Source organism: Mobula birostris, chromosome 2 (assembly GCF_030028105.1).
Source record: "Mobula birostris isolate sMobBir1 chromosome 2, sMobBir1.hap1, whole genome shotgun sequence".
NCBI classification, from domain to species: domain Eukaryota; kingdom Metazoa; phylum Chordata; class Chondrichthyes; order Myliobatiformes; family Myliobatidae; genus Mobula; species Mobula birostris.
Genome location: NC_092371.1, coordinates 16,048,260 through 16,071,325, shown reverse-complemented (window position 1 = coordinate 16,071,325; position 23,066 = coordinate 16,048,260). Strand labels below are relative to the sequence as shown.

The window sequence follows — 23,066 nt, the reverse complement described above, 5'->3', positions numbered from 1 at the left end:
TTAGTTGTGGTGCATAGAACTTCTGTCGATTCTTCTCTCCTCCAAGGTTCCTACGCATTTTAGTCCCTTGACCTAATATTTGCTCCTGTTAACGGAGATTTTCCGGATATATGCAAACTGCTTTGGAACAGAATTGTTATCTGTATTGCCACTATATTACTCTGCGTAATGTCGGTGGTAAATGTTGAGATAATATTTTCCTGTCCCATTTTATATCTTTTAAAACTGGCTGAACGATGGTGACTATGTCCTGATACACACCAGTGTCATTGCAGATGGAAGGAGTTATATTTAAAACATAATTTGACAGGCCAGTCTGATTTCACTGTGACTCAGTTGCTATCACAAGAGGAGGGAAGTCCTGCGTAAAGCGTCACCTCGGTTCTGTTGTTAATGATTTAGTTTCCCATCGCCAGACTTCAGCTCTACAACATTCCTACAGCAGAGGAGCCATATTTCTTTCCATCATCATCAGTCTGCATCAGAAATTCTTTCCAGAACGAGGGGTTCCTCTTTCTCTAACATCACAACCCACCACTATCTCGCCAAAGATCTTTGCATCCAGTGAGCTTGAATATTTTATCCTCAGATTTAATTGCTCAACTAATCGAGATTGTATTTGAGATGTTAAGCGGTGCGCTCTGGGTTTATCAAACCAGCCTCCTTAACCATCTGGCCCCCTTTCATTCCTTACATATTTTTTACAGTCCATGTTTCTGACAAACCTTATCGAGTGCTTCCTTATGTCGTTCGTTGTCAATGTTTGATAAGTTCCAGCTGAAGTAAGTAGGTTCGTTCTGATTTCAAACTCAAGTTCACTGTCATCTGACTGTATATTTACCCAGCCAAAGGAAACAACGTTCCACTGAACCACTGCACACCCACAAAACATATGTCAAACACAAAAGATAAAACAAAATATTACCACAAACAAGTTTATAAAATAAAAACTCAAAGTACATGTCGTGCGTACCAGAGGCAAACAGTAAACTCAGTAATGAGGCCTCGGTGAAATATGGTAGACTGGAGTGTTATTATTGGAAATTTTAGAACGTGCCCTCATAAAGCCTTATAGTTTGTGTTTATTTAAATTCTTTTATGAGGATAACCACTCATCCAAGTCAATTTCACTGTTAGCAGCGTACAGTCACTTTATCTCTCGCCCCAAAGAGACGTTTCTAGAAATCTGTCCACTCGACCTGCATGGTGCTGAAGCTCATGTGTGTTTCCTTGAATGGGACCGAGGCCTGTGCTGTGAGCTGCGTCCCAAGAGGAAGGGCAGAGGGCACAGGCCTGTTTAACTTACAAGTGAAAATGAGAGACCATCTAATACTGTAAGACCATAAGACATAAGATCAAAATTAAGTTGTTCAGTCTATCAACATTACTCCGCCATTCATTCCTGGCTGATTCATTATCGTTCTCAACTGCGTTATCCTGCCTTCTCCTTATAACCTTTGACGCACTTACTAAACAAGAAGTTATCAAGCTCTGTTTTAAACATACCAATGACTTGCCCTCTGCAGTCACAATGGCAATGAAGTTCGAACACTCTCTACCCTATGTCTAAAGAAATTTCTCCTCATCTCAGTTACAAAGGGACGTGCTTTTATTGTGAGATTGTGCCCCCTGGTCCTGGACTCGGCCGCTGTAGGAGATATCCTCATCAGATCCACTTTATCTAATACTTTCAATATTCGATCAGTTCCAATCAGACACTCCCCTCATCTCATTCGTTAACCCTTTCCTTCCCAGGCGCATTCTTGCCAGATACGGAACCCAAAACTGCTTACAATATTCCATATTTGGTGGGATCAATAAAGCTGGCAAACAGGAGGCCAACTACACCGGTGTGTGGGGTGCCATTGGAGTAGTATTCTTATTTCAGGGGGTGTTGTCTCACTTCAGACAGACATTACATTTTTGTTTTTCATTGGGGGGTGCAGCTGATTTTTTTTCTAGGTTTCACTATATAACCGATACTCCGACCGGCAGGATTCTGAAGTTAAAATAACTAGTATGTATTTGAGCCAAGTGGGAATCGGAGGAGACTGGGAAGGTTTAGAAAGGGGAAGTTGTAGCCAAGGGTCCGAAATATGTTGTCTGAACTAGTATGCGAGTTTGAGGGCCGAATGTCGTCCCTCTTCCCTCCTATATCTTTGAGTGAAGCTGGTTTGGGGACACGAACAGGGTTTAGGGGAGCTGTGATCTGAGATCATAACTCACTTCGTGACTAACTCGGACATTTCCCTGTTCCCCCAAACCAGACCCAGACACGTCTCAGTCCAATTAACTCAGTGCTGACGATGGTTCACGGAATCCGTCAGCTTGTGTCTGCGAGTGACACTGATGCAGATGTGGACTCCGGCATATCCCCGTGGGGACCGGGGCGGTGTTTGCACAGCCTTTCTTTAGCTACAGTTACACAAATTGATGCTGTTTCTGTCTTGTTTGTTAAGCGGTGCAGGTGGTGCGGTCACTGGGTCCCTGGGAGGGAGGGAAAGAGCCGGGAGGAGATTTTAAAATGTCTAAAGTGTCTACCATTGAGACAATGCAATTAGTGGCAAAGTCTCAGACTTAAGTTTAATCTCTAAAATGCTCATATTTTCAAACTATGTTTTCTTCAAAATGTCATATTAAATATACTGGTGATCTCTAAACTCCAGAGAAGTCCTAAAAAGCAAAAGAGTATGTGTGTCTGTGTGTGTGTGTGTGTGTGTGTGTGTGTGTGTGTGTGTGTGTGTGTGTGTGTGTGTCTGGGCATGCGTGTGTGAGAGGAAGAGAGGGAGTGATGAATGGGTGCTGACAGTCGCAACTCTGATCAGTTCACAATAGTCGGATTGAGCTGCGTGCCCAGGAAAACATTCGGAGGTCAGCCAGGTTGGATTCGAGCGCGTGCAGTCTCTCTCATTCCTGGAAACTAAACTGAGCACACTATGGGCTGACATATGAACATGTCGACATGGAATGTATACAAACATTCTTCTCAACACAGCCATTGCTATTTACTGAATGCACCATTTCTTTCATCACAAAATCTCTCAGTTTCCAAGCACCTATCGATCCCCGTTTGTAACTTTGTTAGTGATTAAATATCAGCAGATCGCTGGGAGGGAGGCAAGGAGTCATCTGTTTCACTCTGTTAGTTGATTTAGTATCCGAACCTTCAAAGCATTTGAGAGACTGAGGCGCATCCCTCTCAACCACTGTTCACGGGTGAACCCTCTCATCCAGAGAGCACGGTCTCCATAGCCAGTGTAAGATTTCATACAAAAAACAGACCTGTTTACAGCACACAGTCAGTCTAATCTCGGGCCAGTAGTGATGCCGCAAGCGCGCCATACTTTTGTAATTCACCTCCTTGCAAAAGGCCAAACTTTGCCTCCTCACTGCTTCCTTCACCGACTGTTAAAGTTCTATGTCTGATGAGCCAACATTGAATAACTAGGTGCAAACGGGAAAAAAAGATATTTTGGGAATGCATTTGATTCATTCTTCTTAACACAGCCATTGCTATTAACTGAAATACACAATTTGATTTATCACAAGCACTTGCACTAGTGACATAGAAACATAGAAAACCTACAGCACAATACAGGCCCTTCAGTTCACAAAGCTGCGCCGAACATGTCCTTACCTTAGAAATACCTAGGCTTACCCATAGCAATCTATTTTTCTAAGCTCCATGTACCTATCCAGGAGTCTCCTAAAAGATCCTATCGTTTCCGCCTCCACCGCCGCTGCCGGCAGCCCATTCCACGCACTCACCACTCTGCGTGAAAAACTTATCCCTGACATCTCCTCTGTACCTACTTCCAAGCATCTTAAAACCATGCCCTCTGGTGCTAGCCATTTCAGCCCTGGGAAAAAGTGTCTGACTATCCACACGATCAATGCCTCTCATTATCTTGTACACCTGTATTAGGTCACCTCTCATCCTCCGTCATTCCAAGGAGAAAAGGCCTAATTCACTCAACCCAATCCAGGCAACATCCTTGTAAATCTCCTCTGCACCCCTTCTATGGTTTTCACGTCCTTCCTGTAGTGAAGCGACCAGAATTGAGCACAGTACTCCAAGTGGGGTCTGACCAGGGTCCTATATAACTGCAACATTAACTCTCGGCTCTTAAATTCAATCCCACGCTATATGACGGCCAATGCACCGCATGCCTTCTTAACCACAGAGTTAACCTCCATAGCAGCTTTGAGTGTCCTATGGACTCGGACACCAAGATCACTCTGGTCCTCCACACTGCCAAGAGTCTTACCATTAATAATATATTCTGCCATCATATTTGACCTACCAAAATGAACCACCTCACACATATCTGGCTGAACTCCATCTGCCACGTCTCAGCCCAGTTTTGCATCCTATCAATATCCCACTGTAACCGCTGACAGCCCTCCATACTATCCAAAACACCCTTAACCCTTGTGTCATCAGCAAATTTACTGACCCATCCTTCCACTTCCTCATCCAGGTATTTCTGGGAATAATACAGGAGGTGCAGGATCAGTTCATTCCAAAGAGGAAGAAAGACTCTAAGGGGAGTAAGGGACGACCGTAGCTGACAAGGGAAGTCAAGAACAGTATAAAAATAAAACAGAAGAAGTATAACATAGCAAAGATGAGCGGGAAGCCAGAGGATTGGGAAACTCTTAAAGAGCAACAGAAGATAACTAAAAAGGCAATACGGGGAGAAAAGATGAGATACGAAGGTAAGCTAACCAAGAATATAAAGGAGGATAGTAAAAGCTTCTTTAGGTATGTGAAGAGAACAAAGTTAGTTAAGACCAAAGTTGGGCCCTTGAAGACAGAAACGGGTGAATTTATAATGGGGAACAAGGAAATGGCAGACGAGTTGAACAGGTACTTTGGATCTGTCTTCACTCGGGAAGACACAAACAACCTCCCAGATGTAATAGTGGCCAGAGGACCTAGGGTAACAGAGGAACTGAAGGAAAATTACATTAGGCAGAAAATAGTGTTGGATAGACTGATGGGACTGAAGGCTGATAAATCCCCAGGGCCTGATGGCCTGCATCCCAGGGTACTTAAGGAGGTGGCTGCAGAAATCGTGGACGCATTGGTAATCATTTTCCAATGTGCTATAGTTTCAGGATTAGTTCCTATGTATTGAAGGGTAGCTAGTGTTATCCCACCTTTTAAGAAAGGAGGGAGAGAGAAAACAGGGACCAGTTAGCCTGACATCAGTGGTGAGGAAGATGCTGGAGTGAATTTTGAAAGATGAACTAGCAGCGCATCTGGATAGGAGTAACATGATCGGTTCGAGTCAGCATGGATTTACGAAGGGGAAATCGTGCTTGACTAATCTTCTCGAATTTTTTGAGGATGCAACTATGAAAATGGACAAGGGAGAGACAGTGGATGTAGTGTACCTGGACTTTCAGAACGCATTTGATAATGTCCCACATAGGAGATTAGTGGGCAAAATTGGAGCACATGGTTTTGGGGGTAGGGTACTGACATGGATAGAAAGTTGGTTGACAGACAGAAAACAAAGAGTAGGGATTAATAGGCTTTCAGAATGGCAGGCAGTGACTAGTGGGGTACCGCAAGGCTCGGTGATGGGACCGCAGCTATTTACAATATACATTAATGATTTAGGTGAAGGGATTAAAAGTAACATTAGCAAATTTTCAGATGACACAAAGCTGGGTGGCAGTGTGAAATGTGAGGAGGATTCTATGAGAATGCAGGGTGACTTGGACAGGTTGGGTGAGTGGGCAGATGCATGCCAGATGCAGTTTAATGCGGATCAATGTGAGGTTATCCACTTTAGTGGCAAGAACAGGAAGGCAGATTACTATCTGAATGGTGTCAAGTTCGGAAAAGGGGAAGTACAACGAGATCTAGGTGTCCTTGTTCATCAGTCACTGAAAGTATGTCATGGTCCGGATCGGGGTCCCTTTAAATTTACCTTGTTTATGTTACGATCCGGACCGTTGATTCCCTGTTTGCTCGTGTCTCTCGACTTTGGTGATTAGAGGCAATTAACGCTCGGCTGAACCGGTAGTTTATAGTCTCCGGCTTTCAGCCGTTCGGCGCGGGAGCGTCTGCAAAGTCATCCCAGGTACGGTGTGCCGATGTCATCTGGCCGGAGCAAGCCTAGTCTCTGCCGAAACGAGTGCCGGTAATTCGCCTTTTCCTCACCGGAGCAACCCTGTCCAATTACCTCGCCAAAGCGAGGCTGCAAAGTTTCCTCACCGAGGTGGGTCCGTCAGTTAACCCGCCGGAGGGAATCAAGAACGGCTGTCTACTGTTCCCGGGCCGAGTCGAGAGCTCGCCACTACCCGGAGGCTCCAAGTCAAGTCCTGGCTCCGGCGGCATTCTAGCACCAAGTCAAGTCCTGTTACTGGCGGCATTCTAGCGCCAAGCCAAGTCCTGTCCCTGGCGGCATTCTAGCGCCAAGCCAAGTCCTGTCCCTGGCGACATTCTAGCGCCAAGCCGAGTCCTGTCCCTGGCGGCATTCTAGCGCCAAGCCAAGTCCTGTCCCTGGCGGCATTCTAGCGCCAAGCCAAGTCCTGTCCCTGGCGGCATTCTAGCGCCAAGCCAAGTCCTGTCCCTGGCGGCATTCTAGCGCCAAGCCAAGTCCTGGCCCTGGCGGCTTTCAAGCACCAAGTCAAGTCCTTTCCCTGGCGGCTTCCGAGTTCTGAGTCAAGTCCTGGCCGTGGCGGTCTGTGGTTCCTGTCCTACTTCCTTGTCTGAATCCCTTCTCTGCCCCTCTCGCCTCTAGCCCTCGTCTGCAGTCCCCGCCTGCACTGCGGTCTAGTTCCATCATTGGAGCTAGATAGGTACTGTCTGGTGTTCATTCTTGTTGGTCTGGTCTTGTCTTGTCTTGTCCTCGCCTCCGTGGGGTAAGTCAGGCCGTGTTGCCGTTGCCCCGCGGGGAGTCATGTCTTGTCTTGTCTGGTCTTCGCCTCCGTGGGGTAAGTCAGGCCGTCTTGCCGTTGCCCCGCGGAGGGTCATGAGTCCCGGCCCTATGTCCTGTACCTAAGGAGGGGTCCCGGCTCTCTGTTCTGTGTGTGAGTCCTTGCCCTATGTCCTGTACCCAAGGAGGGGTCCCGACTCTGTTCTGTGTATGTGTCCATGGTTCCATGTACCTGCTCCCCGAGACTGAGGCTCTGTGTTCCCATGTTCCTCCTCTCCCCAGGCCATGTCATGTCCTTGCCTGGTTCTGGGGTCCGAGCCCGAGACAAGACCCAGGTACTGGGTCCTTGCCCAGTCTCTGGCTGGGAGTCCATACCCTAGCTTCTTCATGTCTGGGAGCCAATTCCGAGCCCAAGCCCAGACCCTTGGTCCCAGCCTAGTCGTAGTCCTCAGTCCTTGTCCGGTTCGCTACTCCTGCTCCTGTCTAGTTCTCCTGATATCGAACAATAAACTAAATCTATGTAACCTCACAAGATGTGTCTTGCATTTGGGTCCACCCTTGCTCCCTAGGCCCCCGCCATTGTGACAAAGTAAGCATGCAGGTGCAGCAGGCAGTGAAGAAAGCTTAATGGCATGTTAACCTTCATAACAAGGGGAGTTGAGTATAGGAGCAAAGAGATCCTTCTGCAGTTGTGCGCTTCTGCACACCTGGAGTATTGTGTGCAGTTTTGGTCTCCAAATTTGAGGAAGGACATTCTTGCTATTGAGGGAGTGCAGCGTAGGTTCACGAGGTTAATTCTCGGTATGGCGGGACTGTTATATGTTGAAAGATTGGAGCGACTGGGCTTGTATACTCTGGAATTTAGAAGGCTGGGTGGGGATCTGATAGAAACAAATAAGATTGTTAAGGGATTGGACATGCTGGAGGCAGGAAGCATGTTCCCACTGATGAGCGAGTCCAGAACCAGAGGTCACAGTTTAAGAATAAGGGGTAGGCCATTTAGAACGGAGTTGAGGAAAAACTTTTTCACGCAAAGAGTTGTGGGTCTGCGGAATGCTCTGCCTCAGAAGACTGTGGATTCTCTGGATGCTTTCACGAAAGAGTTAGATAGAGCTCTTAAAGATAGTGGAGTCAAGGGATATGGGGAGAAGGCAGGAACGAGGTACTGATTGTGGATGATCAGCCATGATCACAGAGAATGGAGGTGCTGGCTCGAAGAGCCGAATGGCCTACTCCTGCACCTATTGTCTATTGTCAGGTCATTTGTAAAAATCAGGAAGAGTAACGGTCGCAGGACAGATCACTGAGGCACATCATTGGTCACCGACCTCCATGCAGAATAGGACCCATCTACAATCGCTCTTTGCCTTCTGTGGGCAAGCCAGTTCTGGATCCACAAAGCAATGTCCCCTTGGATCCCATGCCTCCTTACTTTCTCAATAAGCCTTGCGTGGGGTACCTTACAAATGCCTTGCTGAAATCCATATACACTACATCTACGGCTCTGCCTTCATCAACTTGTTTGGTCTCATCCTCAAAAAATTCAATCAGGCACATAAGGCACGACCTGCCTTTGACAAAGCCATTCTGACTATTCCTAATCATAACCATATTATGACCATAGGAGAAAGGAGCAAGCACAGTAACTCTTCTGCTCAGAAAGTACAGCATTAGACGATAGGATATAGGAGCAGAAATCGGCCATTCGGCACATAGATCTACTCTACTATTCATTCATGCCTCATGTATAAACTTAAATTTATACCAAAGTAGATATATGTCGCCATCTACAACCCTTAGATTCATTTTCTTGCGGGTACTATCAATATATCCAATAACCATAATAAAATCAATCATTACCCCTCCCAACCCCATTCTCCTGCCCTCTCTCCGTAACCTTTGATGCCCTTAGTAATCAGGAACCCTTCAACCTCCGCTTTAAATACTACATATCGAATGGCCTCCAGAGCGTTTTGTGGCAATTAGAAAATGTTAATACTGTATTAACACAATGAGGGTGATAACCTCTGTCATTTTTCTCAAAAGGAGGCATACTCATTTTTATGCAGAACGGGCTTTATGCAATGACCACATGACAGAAATTTATATGACAAAATGTATTTTTTCTGTTCTGAGACGCTCAGAATGACACGTGATTGTAACTAAAACGGCTTGTAATCAGCGTTAGAAATGTCTCGTTCCTCCAGAAGAAAGCATATATTTAAAGACTTTCAAATCTTTGGAAAAATCTATGAAGCACAGTGATATGGTTCAAAAATGGATCAATCAACACGTGATTAGATTTCATAATCTGAAAGATAGGGTACTAATTTAACAAATTTCACGCATAAACACAAGAGATTTTGCAGAATCTGTAAATCCAGAGGAACACACACAAAATGCTGGAAGAACTCAGTAGACGATGCAGTATCTATGAAAATGAATCAACAGTCAACTTTTTGTCGATTTCAATCCATATTTTTCTTCTGCTCCAGAAACGGCAAATTATGTATTTTTGTCTACCATTTTATAATAAACTTATAGTAAAAACTTCCTCAATTGAACTTGGATGGAAATAATATATTGAGATTAAATTAATTCCAATTGCATCCATTTGTTTCAGGTTGAAAATATCGGACGGATTTTAATGAAGACAAGTGTGAGAAGTTTGACATCAGCAGGACAAACGAGGGCAGGACTTGCACGGTGAAAAGTGAGACACTGAGGTGCGATAGAAGAAAGGGATCAGGGAATCAAGATCCACAATTCCTTGAAAGTGGCGTCACAAATAGACAGGGTCGCAAAGAGAGATTTTTGGACATTGCCTTTCATGATGTTCTCTGTCCGATCCTTCGGTGATTGTAGTTTTTCGCTGATTCTACTGTATTTCTTGGTTCCTGTAAATGCCTGCAAGAAACTGAATCTTACAGTAGTATATGGTGACATACAGTTTACGTACCACGATAATAAATTTATTTTGACCTTTGAACTTTCTTCTTTTTTTTACCAGACAGTTTTAGGACATTTTGTCACCTTTATTTAATTGCTGAACACATTGCTGAATCAGGATTGTGAAGATTATGAGCAGGAATGAGCTGTGGGCAACTAAAAGGAATCTTGCTGTGACTGAAGGGAAGAATGCTTCGTATTCCCTTACGTTGGGTGGTTGAATAGGCTCCTCTTCTTTTTGTGAACGTGATTTGATTAATCGAATAGTCTTCTGTCCGCGACGGGCTGAATTCCCTCAACTGCACCCAACTGTAAGGATCTCCAGGAGCTGAGCAATCTGTTCATGAATCCGACGAAGATTTCCTTTCTTTTTTGCTGTCAGTCCGTTTTTTCATTCAGGTCACGCCGCACCAAGGTCCTTGGTCGCGCTTTACTGCCACCTAATGTTCACTTGTGGAACTACAATCATGTTACTGCATGGTTCATCCTGGTCTCGCGATCTAATTTTAAAGAACTCGTTGGATTATTTCACCTTTGATCAGCCCAAAGTATTATACGATGGACAAGTTGATCGTAGACAACTTAGATGTTCTCTCGTGTATGGCCTCTGGAGAACAAGGGGAAGAGACATATGAATCATTTTCTTTCATTCAAGTACATTGTCACCAACCTGAGAATAAACACGCCCTCTGCAAATATTCTGATCACACCTGTGTAGCCATTTATGGCTGCAATTGATGGAATTTTGTTCTGATCCTTACCCAGGAGGTGATTGAATAATTCGATTCTCTAATACTGAAGAATGACTCTTAAAGACACACGTTCCTTTATTCGACTAGCACTGTTTCTTGATCACTTAAAGCCGCAGGCTCCCACAATTCGCTAACCTTGTACCCCTTAAAGTTGCAGGCAATATGTAATTACTCTTACGTCTGTCCCAGTGGTTTTTGCTGTACACTCGTTTCCATCGAAAGCCAGCGGAACAGCGAAGAACGTTATTTTTAATAACTGCAAATTTTCATTTGCTCACAAATATCAACAACCATCAGGGATTTGCTAAACTATTTAGAATTTCAAATTAAAATATGGCTACTATTATCTAAAAAAAAACACTCAATTCCTTTGGATAACCTATAGTTCTTTGAAATCCCCCACTGTGCAATAATGACAGCATGAGCCTTTTCTAAGTATATTCGGGCATGAACGCAACCCTGGAAGTGCGCAGAAATTGGCTCCAAAAGAACCCTCGATTGCCCGTTGGGCCCGTGAATGGCCATCTTGGCCAGGTCAAGGAGCAAGCCCACCATTAGAATCGCCGAGCGACCTTTCGTCCGCCGTACTGGGGGACCATGTATGAAGAGCGCGGGGATGAAGTACAACCAGAACCTGAGGAGCAGCCCCGCAGGGACACGGAAAAAGCTGCAACCTCTCAGACTCCAGATTAAACATGGTCACTGACTCCCTCCGGCCACAAAAGGGACAGTTAGACAGGATGTCAGTGAACCGCCTGAGAAATCTATTACATAGCCCTGCCCTATGCAATACCTTCCACCCCAAGCCCCCAGTGTGCAGGAACAGCTAGAATTTATGTTATTTACTTGAAGGTCAGTCGACAGTGGCATATTCCCTTTTATGTTTCAAAGTTTTGCTGATATAAGTGTGAATTTTGAGTAGTCGTCCATTTGCAATGAGACGGTGTGAACAAGCTTATCAATCCGCGATGTTAGCTTCATATTCCATGCGCTTGAGTGTTTACATCACACCTGGAAATGAACCAGTCTTTATGGTGAAGCGAAAATAGAGAGGAAATTGGATTGAGGCCGATAAAGCCTGCTTGTTTTCATGTGGGATAAATAGGAGGTGTTTGTATTCAAAGACCCGGGGGAGAATTGAGAAAAGGAGAAGGCGGGATAAGAGCATCTGATAAATTATTTGATAAAGTTCCATCTGGAGGTTGGTCCAAGTGATTCAGTCGCTTGACATTGATGTTGAAATACCCAATTGTATCTAACATTGCCCTGGTAGGAGAACCTAGAGAGTGTTAGCAGATGGTTCTCCAGCTGACTGGCAACATTTAACTAGTGGTGTTACACAGGTATCGGTGCTGGGTCCGTAGTTGTTGATCATTTATTTTAATAATGTAGATGGTAATGTCATAAACTGTATTAGCAATTCTGCGTGACACCAAGATGGGGACGTAGTCGATAATGAAGAAGGCTATTAAAACTGGCAGCATGAAGTTGAGCAGCTGGGAAAATACGCTGAAAATGGCAGATGATATTGGAGACGGTTGTTAAGGATGTAGTTTCGGGGTACTTGAAGGCACGTGAAAAAACAAGCATGACATCCTCAAGGGAAAATTTTGCCTGACAAATGTATTCCAAAGGACAGATGTATTCCAAAAACGAAGAAATACTCACATGGCAAAATAGCACCACCGTGGCTGGCAAGGGAAATCAAAGCTAATGTAAAAGCAAAAGAGAGGGCATACAACAAAGCAAAAAATTGCAGCAAGATAGAGGATTGGGGAGCTTTTAAAAGCCTACAGATAGCAACTAAAGGAATCATTAGGAGGAACAATGTGAAATATGAAAGCAAACAAGTAAACAATGTCAAAGTTGACAGCAAAAGCTTTTTCAAGTGTGTAAAAAATAAAAGAGATTAGACAGCTAAAAAATTAGGCCGGAGAAATAATAAGGGGGGCAAGGAGATGGCGGATGAGTGCAGCTGCTATTACAAGAGAGATGTTCAAAAAGCGGAAAGAACAAAGGTTACATGAGGCACCCGGACCAGATGAACTGCACCGTAAGGTTCTGAAAGAGGTAGCGGTAGAGATTGTACTGACCCCAATTAGTACTGACGTTTCGAAAACCTTTCGACCCTGGCATGGTGCCAAAAGGCTGGAAGATTGTAATTGTCACCCTACTCTTTAAGAACGGAGGGAGGCAGCAGAAAGGAAGTTATAGACCAATTAGCCTGACCTGGTGTTCGGGAAGCTGTTGGAGTCAATGGTTAAGGATGAGGCTATGGAGTACTTGGTGACACAGGTCAAGATAGGACAATATTCGCATGATTTCATTAAGGGAAAATCTTGCCTGACGAACCTATTGGAATTTTTTGAGGAGATTACAAGTAGAATTGATAAAGGGGATGCAGTGGATGTTGTATATTTGGAGAAGGCCACTGACAGGGCGCAACGCATGAGGCTGCTTACCAAGTTAAAAGCGCATTGTATTATAGGAAAGTTACTAGCATGGTTAAGAGCATTGCCTGATTAGTAGGAGGCAGTGAGTAAGAATTAAAGGATCCTTTTCTGGTTGACTGCCAGTGGCCACAGGGGTCGCCTCTTTTTATGCTGTATATAAATGATTTAGATGATGGAATAGATGGCTTTTTTGCCAAGTTTGCAGATGATCCGATTACAGGTGACGAGGCAGGTAGTGCTGAGGAAACAGGTAGATTGAAGAAGTACTTGGGTTAGGAGAATGGGCGAGAAAATGGCAAATCAAGTACAACGCTGGAAAATGCATGGCCATGCGCTTTGGTCGTAGAAATAAATGTCCAGACTATTTTATAAATGAGGAGAAAATCAAAAAATCTAAGATGCAAAGGGACTTGCAGTCCTTGCGCAGAACACCCGGAAGGTTAACTTGCAAGTCGAGTCGGTGGTGAGGAAGGCAATTGCAATGTTAGCATTCATTTCAAGCGGTCTGGAGTACAAGAACTGGGATTTGATGCTGAAGCTTTGTAAGGCACTGGTGAGGCCTCACCCTGAGTATCGAGAACAATTTTAGGCTCCCCATCTAAGAAATGATGTGCTGGTCCAGAGGCGGCTCACAGATGATTCCGGGTATGAAAGAGTTATCATATGAGGAACGTTTGATGGCTCTGAGCTTGTACTCGCTAAAATTTAAAAGGATGAGGGGGTTCTCATTGAAACCTTTCGAATGTTGAACAGCGTAGACAGAGTAGTTGTGGAAAGGATGTTTCCAATGATTGGGTAGTCGGGGACACAGGCTCAGGATAAAAGGGCGTCCATTTAAAACAGAGATTCGGAGAAATGTCTTTAGCCATGAGTGGTGAATTTGTGGAATTTATTAGCACAGGCAACTTGATGGGTTCTTGATTGGACACGGCATTAAAGGTTACGGGTATAGTCCGGGGAGCGGGGCTGAGGGGTAAAAAAAGGATCCGTATGATTGAATAGCGGAGCAGACTCGATGGGCCAAATGGTTTAATTATGCTTCTATGTCTTATAATAGGCTCTCTCCTTTTAAGGGTCGGAGACCCAACAGTACAAATGCCAAACAAGAGAAAATCTAGAATTGATGGAAATCAGACTGCTGGAGGAACTCAGCAGGCCAGGCAGCATCTATGGAAAAGTTTTGGCCCGAGTCTATCTAACTTTAGCTGCTCACTTTTAAATTACAGGGTGCATTCAATCATACTATGACCACCTCTCCTAAGGGTTCCAATATCTTAAGCTCCCTAATCAAACCCGATTCATTACACAGCATCCAATCCAGTATAGCCTTCCCCAAGTGGGCTTACCCGCAAGCTGCTCTACAAAGCCATCTTGCAGGTATTCCATAAAGTCTTTCTCGTGGGTTCCAAAAACAACACCAACCTAATTTTCCCAATCTATCCCTGTATCGAAATCCACAATGACTATTGTAACATTGGCCTTTTGACGTGCATTTCCTATTTCCATTTCTAATTTGTAGCTCATATCTTGGTTACTGCTCGGAGGCCTGTATATAACTCTCTTCAGGGTCTTTTTACCTTTGCAATTTCTTAACTCTACCCACAACGATTCTACCTCTTCCAATCCTTTCTGAGGATTTGATTTCATTTTTTATCAACACAGCCTCGCCATGCCTTCTGCCCACCTGCCTGTCGTTTCGATGCAGTGTGTATACTTGGATGTTAATCTTCCAGCTATCTTTTTTCAGCAACGACTCAGTGATGCCCAGAACGTCAGCACCAATCTAACTGCGCTAAAAGAGCGGCAAGGTAGAGTAGTAGTTAGTACAACTCTTTACAGTACAGGCAACTCAATTCCTGCCGCTGCTTGTAATAGGTTTGTACGTTCTCCCAGTGACCACGTGTGCTTCCTCACACAGTCCAAAGACGTACAGGTTGGTAGGTTAATTAGTCGTTGTAAATTATCCCGTGATTAGGCTCAGATTAAATCGTGGGATTGCCTAGCGGCGTGCCTATTCGGCGCTGTATCTCAATAAATGAATAAGTATAGATCTTTTATCTTATTCCATATACTGCGTGTATTCAAATGTAACATCTTCAGTACTTCTTGTTGAAAGAGACCATTGCTTGTTACTAATGTGATGAGAAAGGTATTTACACCGACCAGCCTTGTCTGAGTATTGGCGCAGACTCATCTCGTGCTTCATTTTCTCGCCGATGGAAAATGAAATGAGTGCGGTGCACACTTTCTAATCAAAGGTGTTGGGCTTTAAATGCAGACTGTTGATTTTGGTCAATGTTCAGGCTATGGCATCCAGGTATTTGTACTAATATTAATCTGTGACTGTATGTGTTATCGTAACTAGATGTGTTGTGTGTGACTGTATGTACCGTGATTTGCACCTTGGCCACGGAGGAAGGTTCTTTCGTTTAACTGTATACATGACTATAGTTGATTATAGCTGAATTTGAACGTGAACTTGTTCTCCATTATTGTAGCCTGTAATGGAAACTCTCCAGTGTTGGCGCGTGGCAAAGTGGTTAAGGCACCGGTCTAGTGATCTGAAGGTCGCTAGTCGAGCCTCAGCTGAGGCAGCGTGTTGTGTCCTTGAGCAAGGTACTTAACCACACATTGCTCTGCGACGCCACTGGTGCCAAGCTGCATCGGCCCTAGTGCCTTTCCCTTGGACAACATCGGTGTCGTGGAGAGGGGAGACTTGCTGCATGGGCAACTTCCGGTCTTCCGTACAACCTTGCCCAGGCCTGCGCCCTGGAAACCTTCCAAGGGGCAAATCCATGGTCTCACGAGACTAACGGATGCCTAAAAATGGAAACTCAGTTCTTTGAATGCAGCTCCCGCTACTCTGGAAAAACTCAACAGCATTCCAACCAAATGGACTGGTCCTACAACACCGACCTAACAATGTACTCCCATCTCAATTGAGTTCCACCAGCGTGTTTTTTTTTTTTTTTTTTGGCGTTGCTCGAGATTAGAGCATCTGCAATTGCTTGTGACGCCAGTGCAATTATTCATTAACATAAGTAGTTTGGATCTACTGAGACGCAGATGTTTTTCTGCCTAGCAGTGAAGGCAAACAGGACGCTAATCAATTGGTATACACGCTCAAAAACGCAACAATCGGAATTTGAATTCCCTGTCAAACTGGGGTCCACGGGCCCCTCGGTTATTGGTAGGATCCATGGCATGTTAAAAGGTTGGGAACCCTGCGCCGAGAGGAACACTCACGATGCCCCACAGTTGCATTGATTGACCTCTAACCCCCAACTCTTCGCGCAAAGACTGATCTCAATGTCTGAGATGAATTGAAATTCTACCCAAGCCTGCATTCCTCAGACTTTAGAGACAATCCATCAGTCGATCTGGAGTTATACGCATTTTAGCGACAACCTTTATTCGAAACATTGTATTTAACAAGCAATGCAGCGGCATGTTTCCTGCGGGTTTCTCCTAACCTCGGAGCTGAACGATGCGTTGACGATGCAATTTTGTGTACGGCTGAGAGACTTTGTGAGGAGACTTTGGTAAGTGTGACCTTGAGCAGTTTTTATCTCAATTAACCATTGGGGCAGATATGACAGACCGAATGACCACCCCCCCCCCCCCCCACACACACACACACATACAGATGCTCCAGAGAGAACCTGCCGATAGCGATGAGTAAAATCACTTTAGACCGAACATTTATAAATACTATAAACCTGGATCAGTGACATAACTGGAGATTAAATATTTTTGAAATTAGAGGATAAGATTTTAAAGATCAGTACGTTCGCTATTCATAGATTTCAAAGGATGGGTGATACGTCTTCGCCCCCATCCTTTTTCTGGCGCCTCCCTTTCATTAAAATCCCGGTTAAGTTACAGACCCTGAGACTCCGGTTTGCAGACACTGGAACCGGCGCTGCTTCTGCACTGTGCAGAAGGTCGGAAATTTAGGCGCTCGCCGTCTACATCTGTCCGGAGGAATGTCCTTAGCGCTGCATCTCCTGTGGGCTCTCCTGGTCCATTTACCACGTGACGTACCGCAAGGCTCAGTGCTGGGACCCCAGTTGTTTACAATATATATTAATGACTTGGATGAGGGAATTAAATGCAGCATCTCCAAGTTTGCGGATGACACGAAGCTGGGTGGCAGTGTTAGCTGTGAGGAGGATGCTAAGAGGATGCAGAGTGACTTGAATAGGTTGGGTGAGTGGGCAAATTCATGGCAGATGCAATTTAATGTGGATAAATGTGAAGTTATCCACTTTGGTAGCAAAAATAGGAAAACAGATTATTATCTGAATGGTGGCCGATTTGGAAAAGGGGAGGTGCAACGAGACCTGGGTGTTATTATACACCAGTCATTGAAAGTGGGCATGCAGGTACAGCAGGCGGTGAAAAAGGCGAATGGTGTGCTGGCATTTATAGCGAGAGGATTTGAGTACAGGAGCAGGGAGGTACTACTGCAGTTGTACAAGGCCTTGGTGAGACCACACCTGGAGTATTGTGTGCAGTTTTGGTCCCCTAATCTGAGGAAAGACATCCTTGCCATAGAGGGAATACAAAGAAGGTTCACCAGATTGATTCCTGGGATGGCAGGACTTTCATATGAAGAAAGACTGGATGAACTGGGCTTGTACTCATTGGAATTTAGAAGATTGAGGGGGGATCTGATTGAAACGTATAAAATCCTAAAGGAATTGGACAGGCTAGATGCAGGAAGATTGTTCCCGATGTTGGGGAAGTCCAGAACGAGGGGTCACAGCTTGAGGATAAAGGGGAAGCCTTTTAGGACCGAGATTAGGAAAAACTTCTTCACTCAGAGAGTGGTGAATCTGTGGAATTCTCTGCCACAGGAAGCAGTTGAGGCCAGTACATTGGCTATATTTAAGAGGGAGTTAGATATGGCCCTTGTGGCTACGGGGATCAGGGGGTATGGAGGAAAGGCTGGGGCGGGGTTCTGAGTTGGATGATCAGCCGTGATCAAAATAAATGGCGGTGCAGGCTCGAAGGGCCGAATGGCCTACTCCTGCACCTATTTTCTATGTTTCTATGTTTCTATATGACAGCTAGGTTGATTCACGCACTAGTTATAAAATTAAAATCCCGAGTGTATGTCGCGTTTTTGCGCGCGTAAGCCGATTGATGGGTGTCCTGTTTGCCTGAAGTTTGCCTTCCCTGTTCTCCAGGCTCCTAATGGTTTGCAGTGGTTAGGTCCAGAGCGGTCGCCGGAGACGGTGATTCGGTCGGAAATTTGGGTGCTTGCTATCTTCACCAGTCCGAAGGAATGTCCCCAGCACTGCATCCGCTGTGGGCTCTGCTGGTCCGTTTACCAGCTGAGAGTCAGGTTGGTTCAAGTACAGATTATTCGCAATGAAATTCGTTAAACTTTTCATGAATGCTGATTTTCAGCGTCTTTAGCAACGGATCACACTCCTGTTGGCTCCAAGTCACCCGATGGTGATATTGTGTTCTATTGCAGATAGTCTAGCGGCTCCAGTCTTCAGTCAGACCCCACGGGACAGACCGTCCGCTCAGAGTGTCAGAAATGTTGGAAGTTACTGCATGGACCGCTACCAACAGCGTCACGGAGAGGGGTAATAGTGGGGTTCAGATTACGCACTGAGCTGATAATATATTGCGGTGGACTGGGATTACAAACCATTCCCAACCGTCGAGAGAAGCCACCAGCGACAGTCACATCAGCATATTGAAGCCCTGACAAATACCACCGTCACTGCGTAACGTGGGATAAACCGGTGAGTATGGTCCTCGGTCCGGGTGCAATTTGAGATGTAAAGAGCAAGTGACTCCCCCGTTCCATTGCAAACAATTCCCATCACAGTCGTTTTCATTCCTCACCTTCGGAGTCATCCCCGTTCCGCAAGTGTTGGCCCTGTACCTGCAAGGTGGAAGAGTTCGAACTATCTCATCTTGACGCATGGGGCCATTCAGCCCTTCGAATCAACTCTAGCATTCAATTGTATGACCCTTTTACTCGCGGTACGCTCTGGTATTGCACACAAAGTGCTGGAGGAACTCGGCAGGCAGGCAGCATCTATGGAAAGTGTCCTGATCACAAACACGAGAAAATCTGCAGATGCTGGGAATCCAAATCAACGGGCATAAGATGCTGGAGTCACTCAGCGGGTCAGGCATCATCAATGGAAAAGAGTAAACAGTCGATGTTCCGGGCCGAGATCCTTCCTTGATGATGGGTTTCGGCCCGGAATGTCGACTCTATTTTTTAATCTTTTCATTATATGCTGCCTGACCTGCTGCGTTTCTTCAGCATTTTGTGTGCGTGACTCTGGGTTTCCAGCATCTAGGAATCTCTCGTATTAACGACACATCGGCATTGGACATCTTCAATCGACCTCAATCAAAGCAGCGAAGTTCATGTTGTGCGAAACTCCGATACACCGATCTCTGTACAATTCGGGGTATCAACGAGACCGCCGCGCCCACGCCGGCACCCGTCCCCCACTACCCTTATCTGTAACAATGTTTTCATCTGGAATAGTCCAAATATTTCCGGCTGCGGTAAAGACTTGCCCAGACCGCAGGGATTTTCGCTGATTCAAGTTTACACTAGGCCCAGTTTGTGACAAAGGATCACTTCATTTTGGCGGTAAAAACGATACGGAAACGGCTGACTTTTAACAATTATACACTGACCTAATGTACTGGACAGCGGTCAGCTGGATAGGGAGTGAAGCGGGAGCACAGATGTTAAACCACTCTTTGAATAATGTGTTCAGCTCTGGTCACTTCACTAGAGGAAGGCTGAGGAAGCTTTTCAGAAGGTGCAGAGGAGATTTATCAGGACACATGTCTTATGAAGAGAGGTTGAGAGAGAGCTAGGACTTTTCTCTTTGGAGCGAAAGAGACTAAGAAGTGACTTAATTGATGTGTACAAGATGACAAGAGGCGTAGATAGAGTAGATGGCCAAAGTCATTTTCCCAGGGCAGAAATAGCGTATACAACGGATGTTATTTTAAGGTGATTGGGTGATATCTGAGGTTAGTTGTTTACCGAAACTGTTCGGAGCATGGAACGCCCTCCCAATAGTAGGGACAGATGCATTAGGGACATTTCAGAAACTCTTAAATAGGAACATGGATGATAGAAAAATGGAGGATTATATCGGAGGGCGTGTACTGTACCGTAATATAATGTTCTATGTTCTATGTACGGGTTAACTTATGAGAAGCATTTCATGGAAACATTGGAAAAGATCGAATCGCACAGCAGACTCAATTGAGTGAATGGCTTAATTCTGCTCCAATGTATTTTTTCTCCTCCCGCCACAAGGCTGTACTCGTTTATCCTGTTGCCAACTTATACCAGCCCCAACACCCCCATCCTGCTCTTCGCCTCAAACTTGCCCTGCAGGAGTTAGACCCTCATGCTCACCCCTGACTTTCCCATTAGGAGTGTTACACTGTGAGGGGGACTTAACCCTTTTATTCAACTCATGTTTCTCTCAGTCCATCTACACACAACGTCTCAAAGACCAAACAGCCTCCACCCAACTATCTGTCTTTTGATCATTTCCTCTTTCATGAAGCACGACATCGCTTCAGTAATTTCTGCCGATTATCTAAAGTGGGTCCCGTCCGGACCGAAGCGTCTGCGCTGAACAATAGGGTGCCGTTTATGCAATATGTTACCGAGTACGCAGACGGCGGAAGACAGCTCCATGCACTCAAAGAATTTAATGTTTTCATATAAAGGTATTATTAATTAATATTGTTGATGTAGATTAAGTGATGATACGCAGGGCGATCTTGGGTTCCAATTCCATTCAGATCGTGAAATACCGGCCGATTTGCGCTATTCGGCCCATCGAGTCCGTTCTGCCATTCCATCATGGCTGAATTATTTCCCCCTTCAACCCCATTCTCCTACCTTCTCCCCGTAACTTTTGATACACTTACTCATCAAGGACATATCAACCTCCGTTTTAAACATAATGACTTTGCCTCCACACACGTCCGTAGCTATGAATTCTGTAGATTCACCGCTATCTGTATGGATCTGCTTTACATCGAACGGAGATTCGGTGATGTTGCAGTTGGCGCGACGCTTTTACAGCTCGGGGCGTCGGATTTCGAAGCTGAATTCCAGAGTGATCTGTAAGGCATCTGAACTTCTTCCCCGTGGAACATGTCGATTCTCTCCAGGTGCTCCAGTTTCTTCCCACAGTCCAAAGCCGTCCGGTTAGTAGGTTACAATAAATTATCCCACGGCTAGGGTTAAATCTGGGGTTGCTGTGCGGCGTGGCTCTAATACTATAAATAACTGATTTGTGATTTTCAGTTACAATCTGGCTGGTTAAATCACAATGCATGGTGTGATTGCAATGGAGAGGGTGTAGGGATTCACAGATTTTCCGGGTCTGGAAAATTTTACCTGAGACGGGTAAAACTGAACACAGCAACACACTCTGTTCTCCAGTCCTGCCGAAGGGTTTCGGCCCGAACCGTCGAATGAGCTTTTTTCCATAGATGCTGTCTGGCCTGCTGAGTTCCTACAGTGAAAAAGTTTGTTGCTCGTATCTGCAGATTTTCTCTTGTTTTACATTGAACAGAGGGAGCTGAGGGAGATTTTATTGGAAGGATATAAAATGATGACAGATCTCGAACAAATGAGAATGATCTATTTCCTTTGCAGTGAAGTGAAAAGCAATCAGCGAAAACACTAGAGTGCACAGTACAACCCACAGCCTGAAATGTTGGTGGAGCAGAAACCACACCCCGTGCACCCCACCACAGGATGGAGACATGGAATGACCTGCTTTAGTCCATGATGGGATTAGATTGGGGAGCTTTTGTTACCAGCACCAATGTCAAATGGCCTTCCACATTTAATTCCTTGAACACACCAATGAGAAAGATGGTGAGTACAGCAACAACGTTTAAATGTATTTGGCCACGTATGCAGTTGGGAAAGGTTTTGCGGGACCAGATCGTTCGGCCCATCGAGCCTGCTCCGCCATTCCATCATGGCTGAATTATTTTCCTCCTCTACCCCATTCTTCTGCCTTCTTCCCGTAAGCTTTGACTGTCATACTAATCAAGAAACTATCAGCTTCCACTTTAAATACACGCATTGACCTGGCCTCCACAACGGTCTATGGAATCCCACAGATTCAATGCTCTTAAAAGAAGTTCCACCTCATTTCTGTTCTAATAGACCAAACACAGGTGAACAAGTAGACACCTTCGCCAGCATGGACACGATGGGATGATGGGTCTGTGTAACTATTTGTTGTGGGGAGAGACTGTGCAGAAATTGTGCCCTACAGTACAAAACAGAATCCACTCCCCGGAACGTAAACCCACTCTGAGGTACAGGTTGTTCTCAGTGGTAAGGAAGGCAAGTACATTGCTGGCATTCATTTCGAAAGGATTTGAATATAAAAGCAATGAGGTAACTGTGGGGTTTATAAGGCATTGGTAAGACCGCACTTGGAACACTGAGCAATTTTGGGCCCCTTACGAAAGAAAAGATGTGCTGACATTGGAGAAGGCCCAGAGGAGATTCATGGGGATGACCCTGAGAAAGAAAAGGTTTGCATATGAGGAGCGTTTGATGACTCTGAGCCTGTACTCGCTGGAGTTTAGAAGAATGAGGGGGTCTCATTTAAACCTATCGAATATTGAAAAGCCTCGATAGAATGGACTTAGAGAAGATGTTTCCTTTTGCAGAGGACACAGCCTCAATAGAAGGTCGTCCCGTTAGAACAGAAATAAGGAAGAATTCCTTTAGCCAGAGGGTACTAAATCTGTGGAATTCTTTGCCACAAACGGCTGTGGAGGCCAAGTCATTGGGTACATTTTAAGCGGGTATTGATATGTTCTTGATTAGTTAGGGTGTCAAAGGTTATGAGGAGGAGGAGAGTGAGCGTGGGGTTGAGATAGAAAATAATTCAGCCTTCTGGAATAGCGAAGAGACTCGATGTACTGAACGGTCTAATTCTCCCCCTACGATGGCATGCAAAAGTTTGGGC

General features: G+C 45.1%; 1 protein-coding gene across 1 annotated transcript in view; it reads right to left on the bottom strand.

Moving 5' to 3' along the window:
* Window positions 1–10,346: 10,346 nt before the first annotated feature.
* The window catches only part of LOC140207924 (hemagglutinin/amebocyte aggregation factor-like), a 34,312-nt gene continuing 21,592 nt past the window's right edge, over window positions 10,347–23,066 (bottom strand). Inside the window, exon 5 of the mRNA XM_072276472.1 lies at window positions 10,347–10,449. Within this exon, the coding sequence (XP_072132573.1) occupies window positions 10,425–10,449 (25 nt within the window). The 3' untranslated portion in view covers window positions 10,347–10,424. The remainder of the gene's footprint in view (window positions 10,450–23,066) is intronic.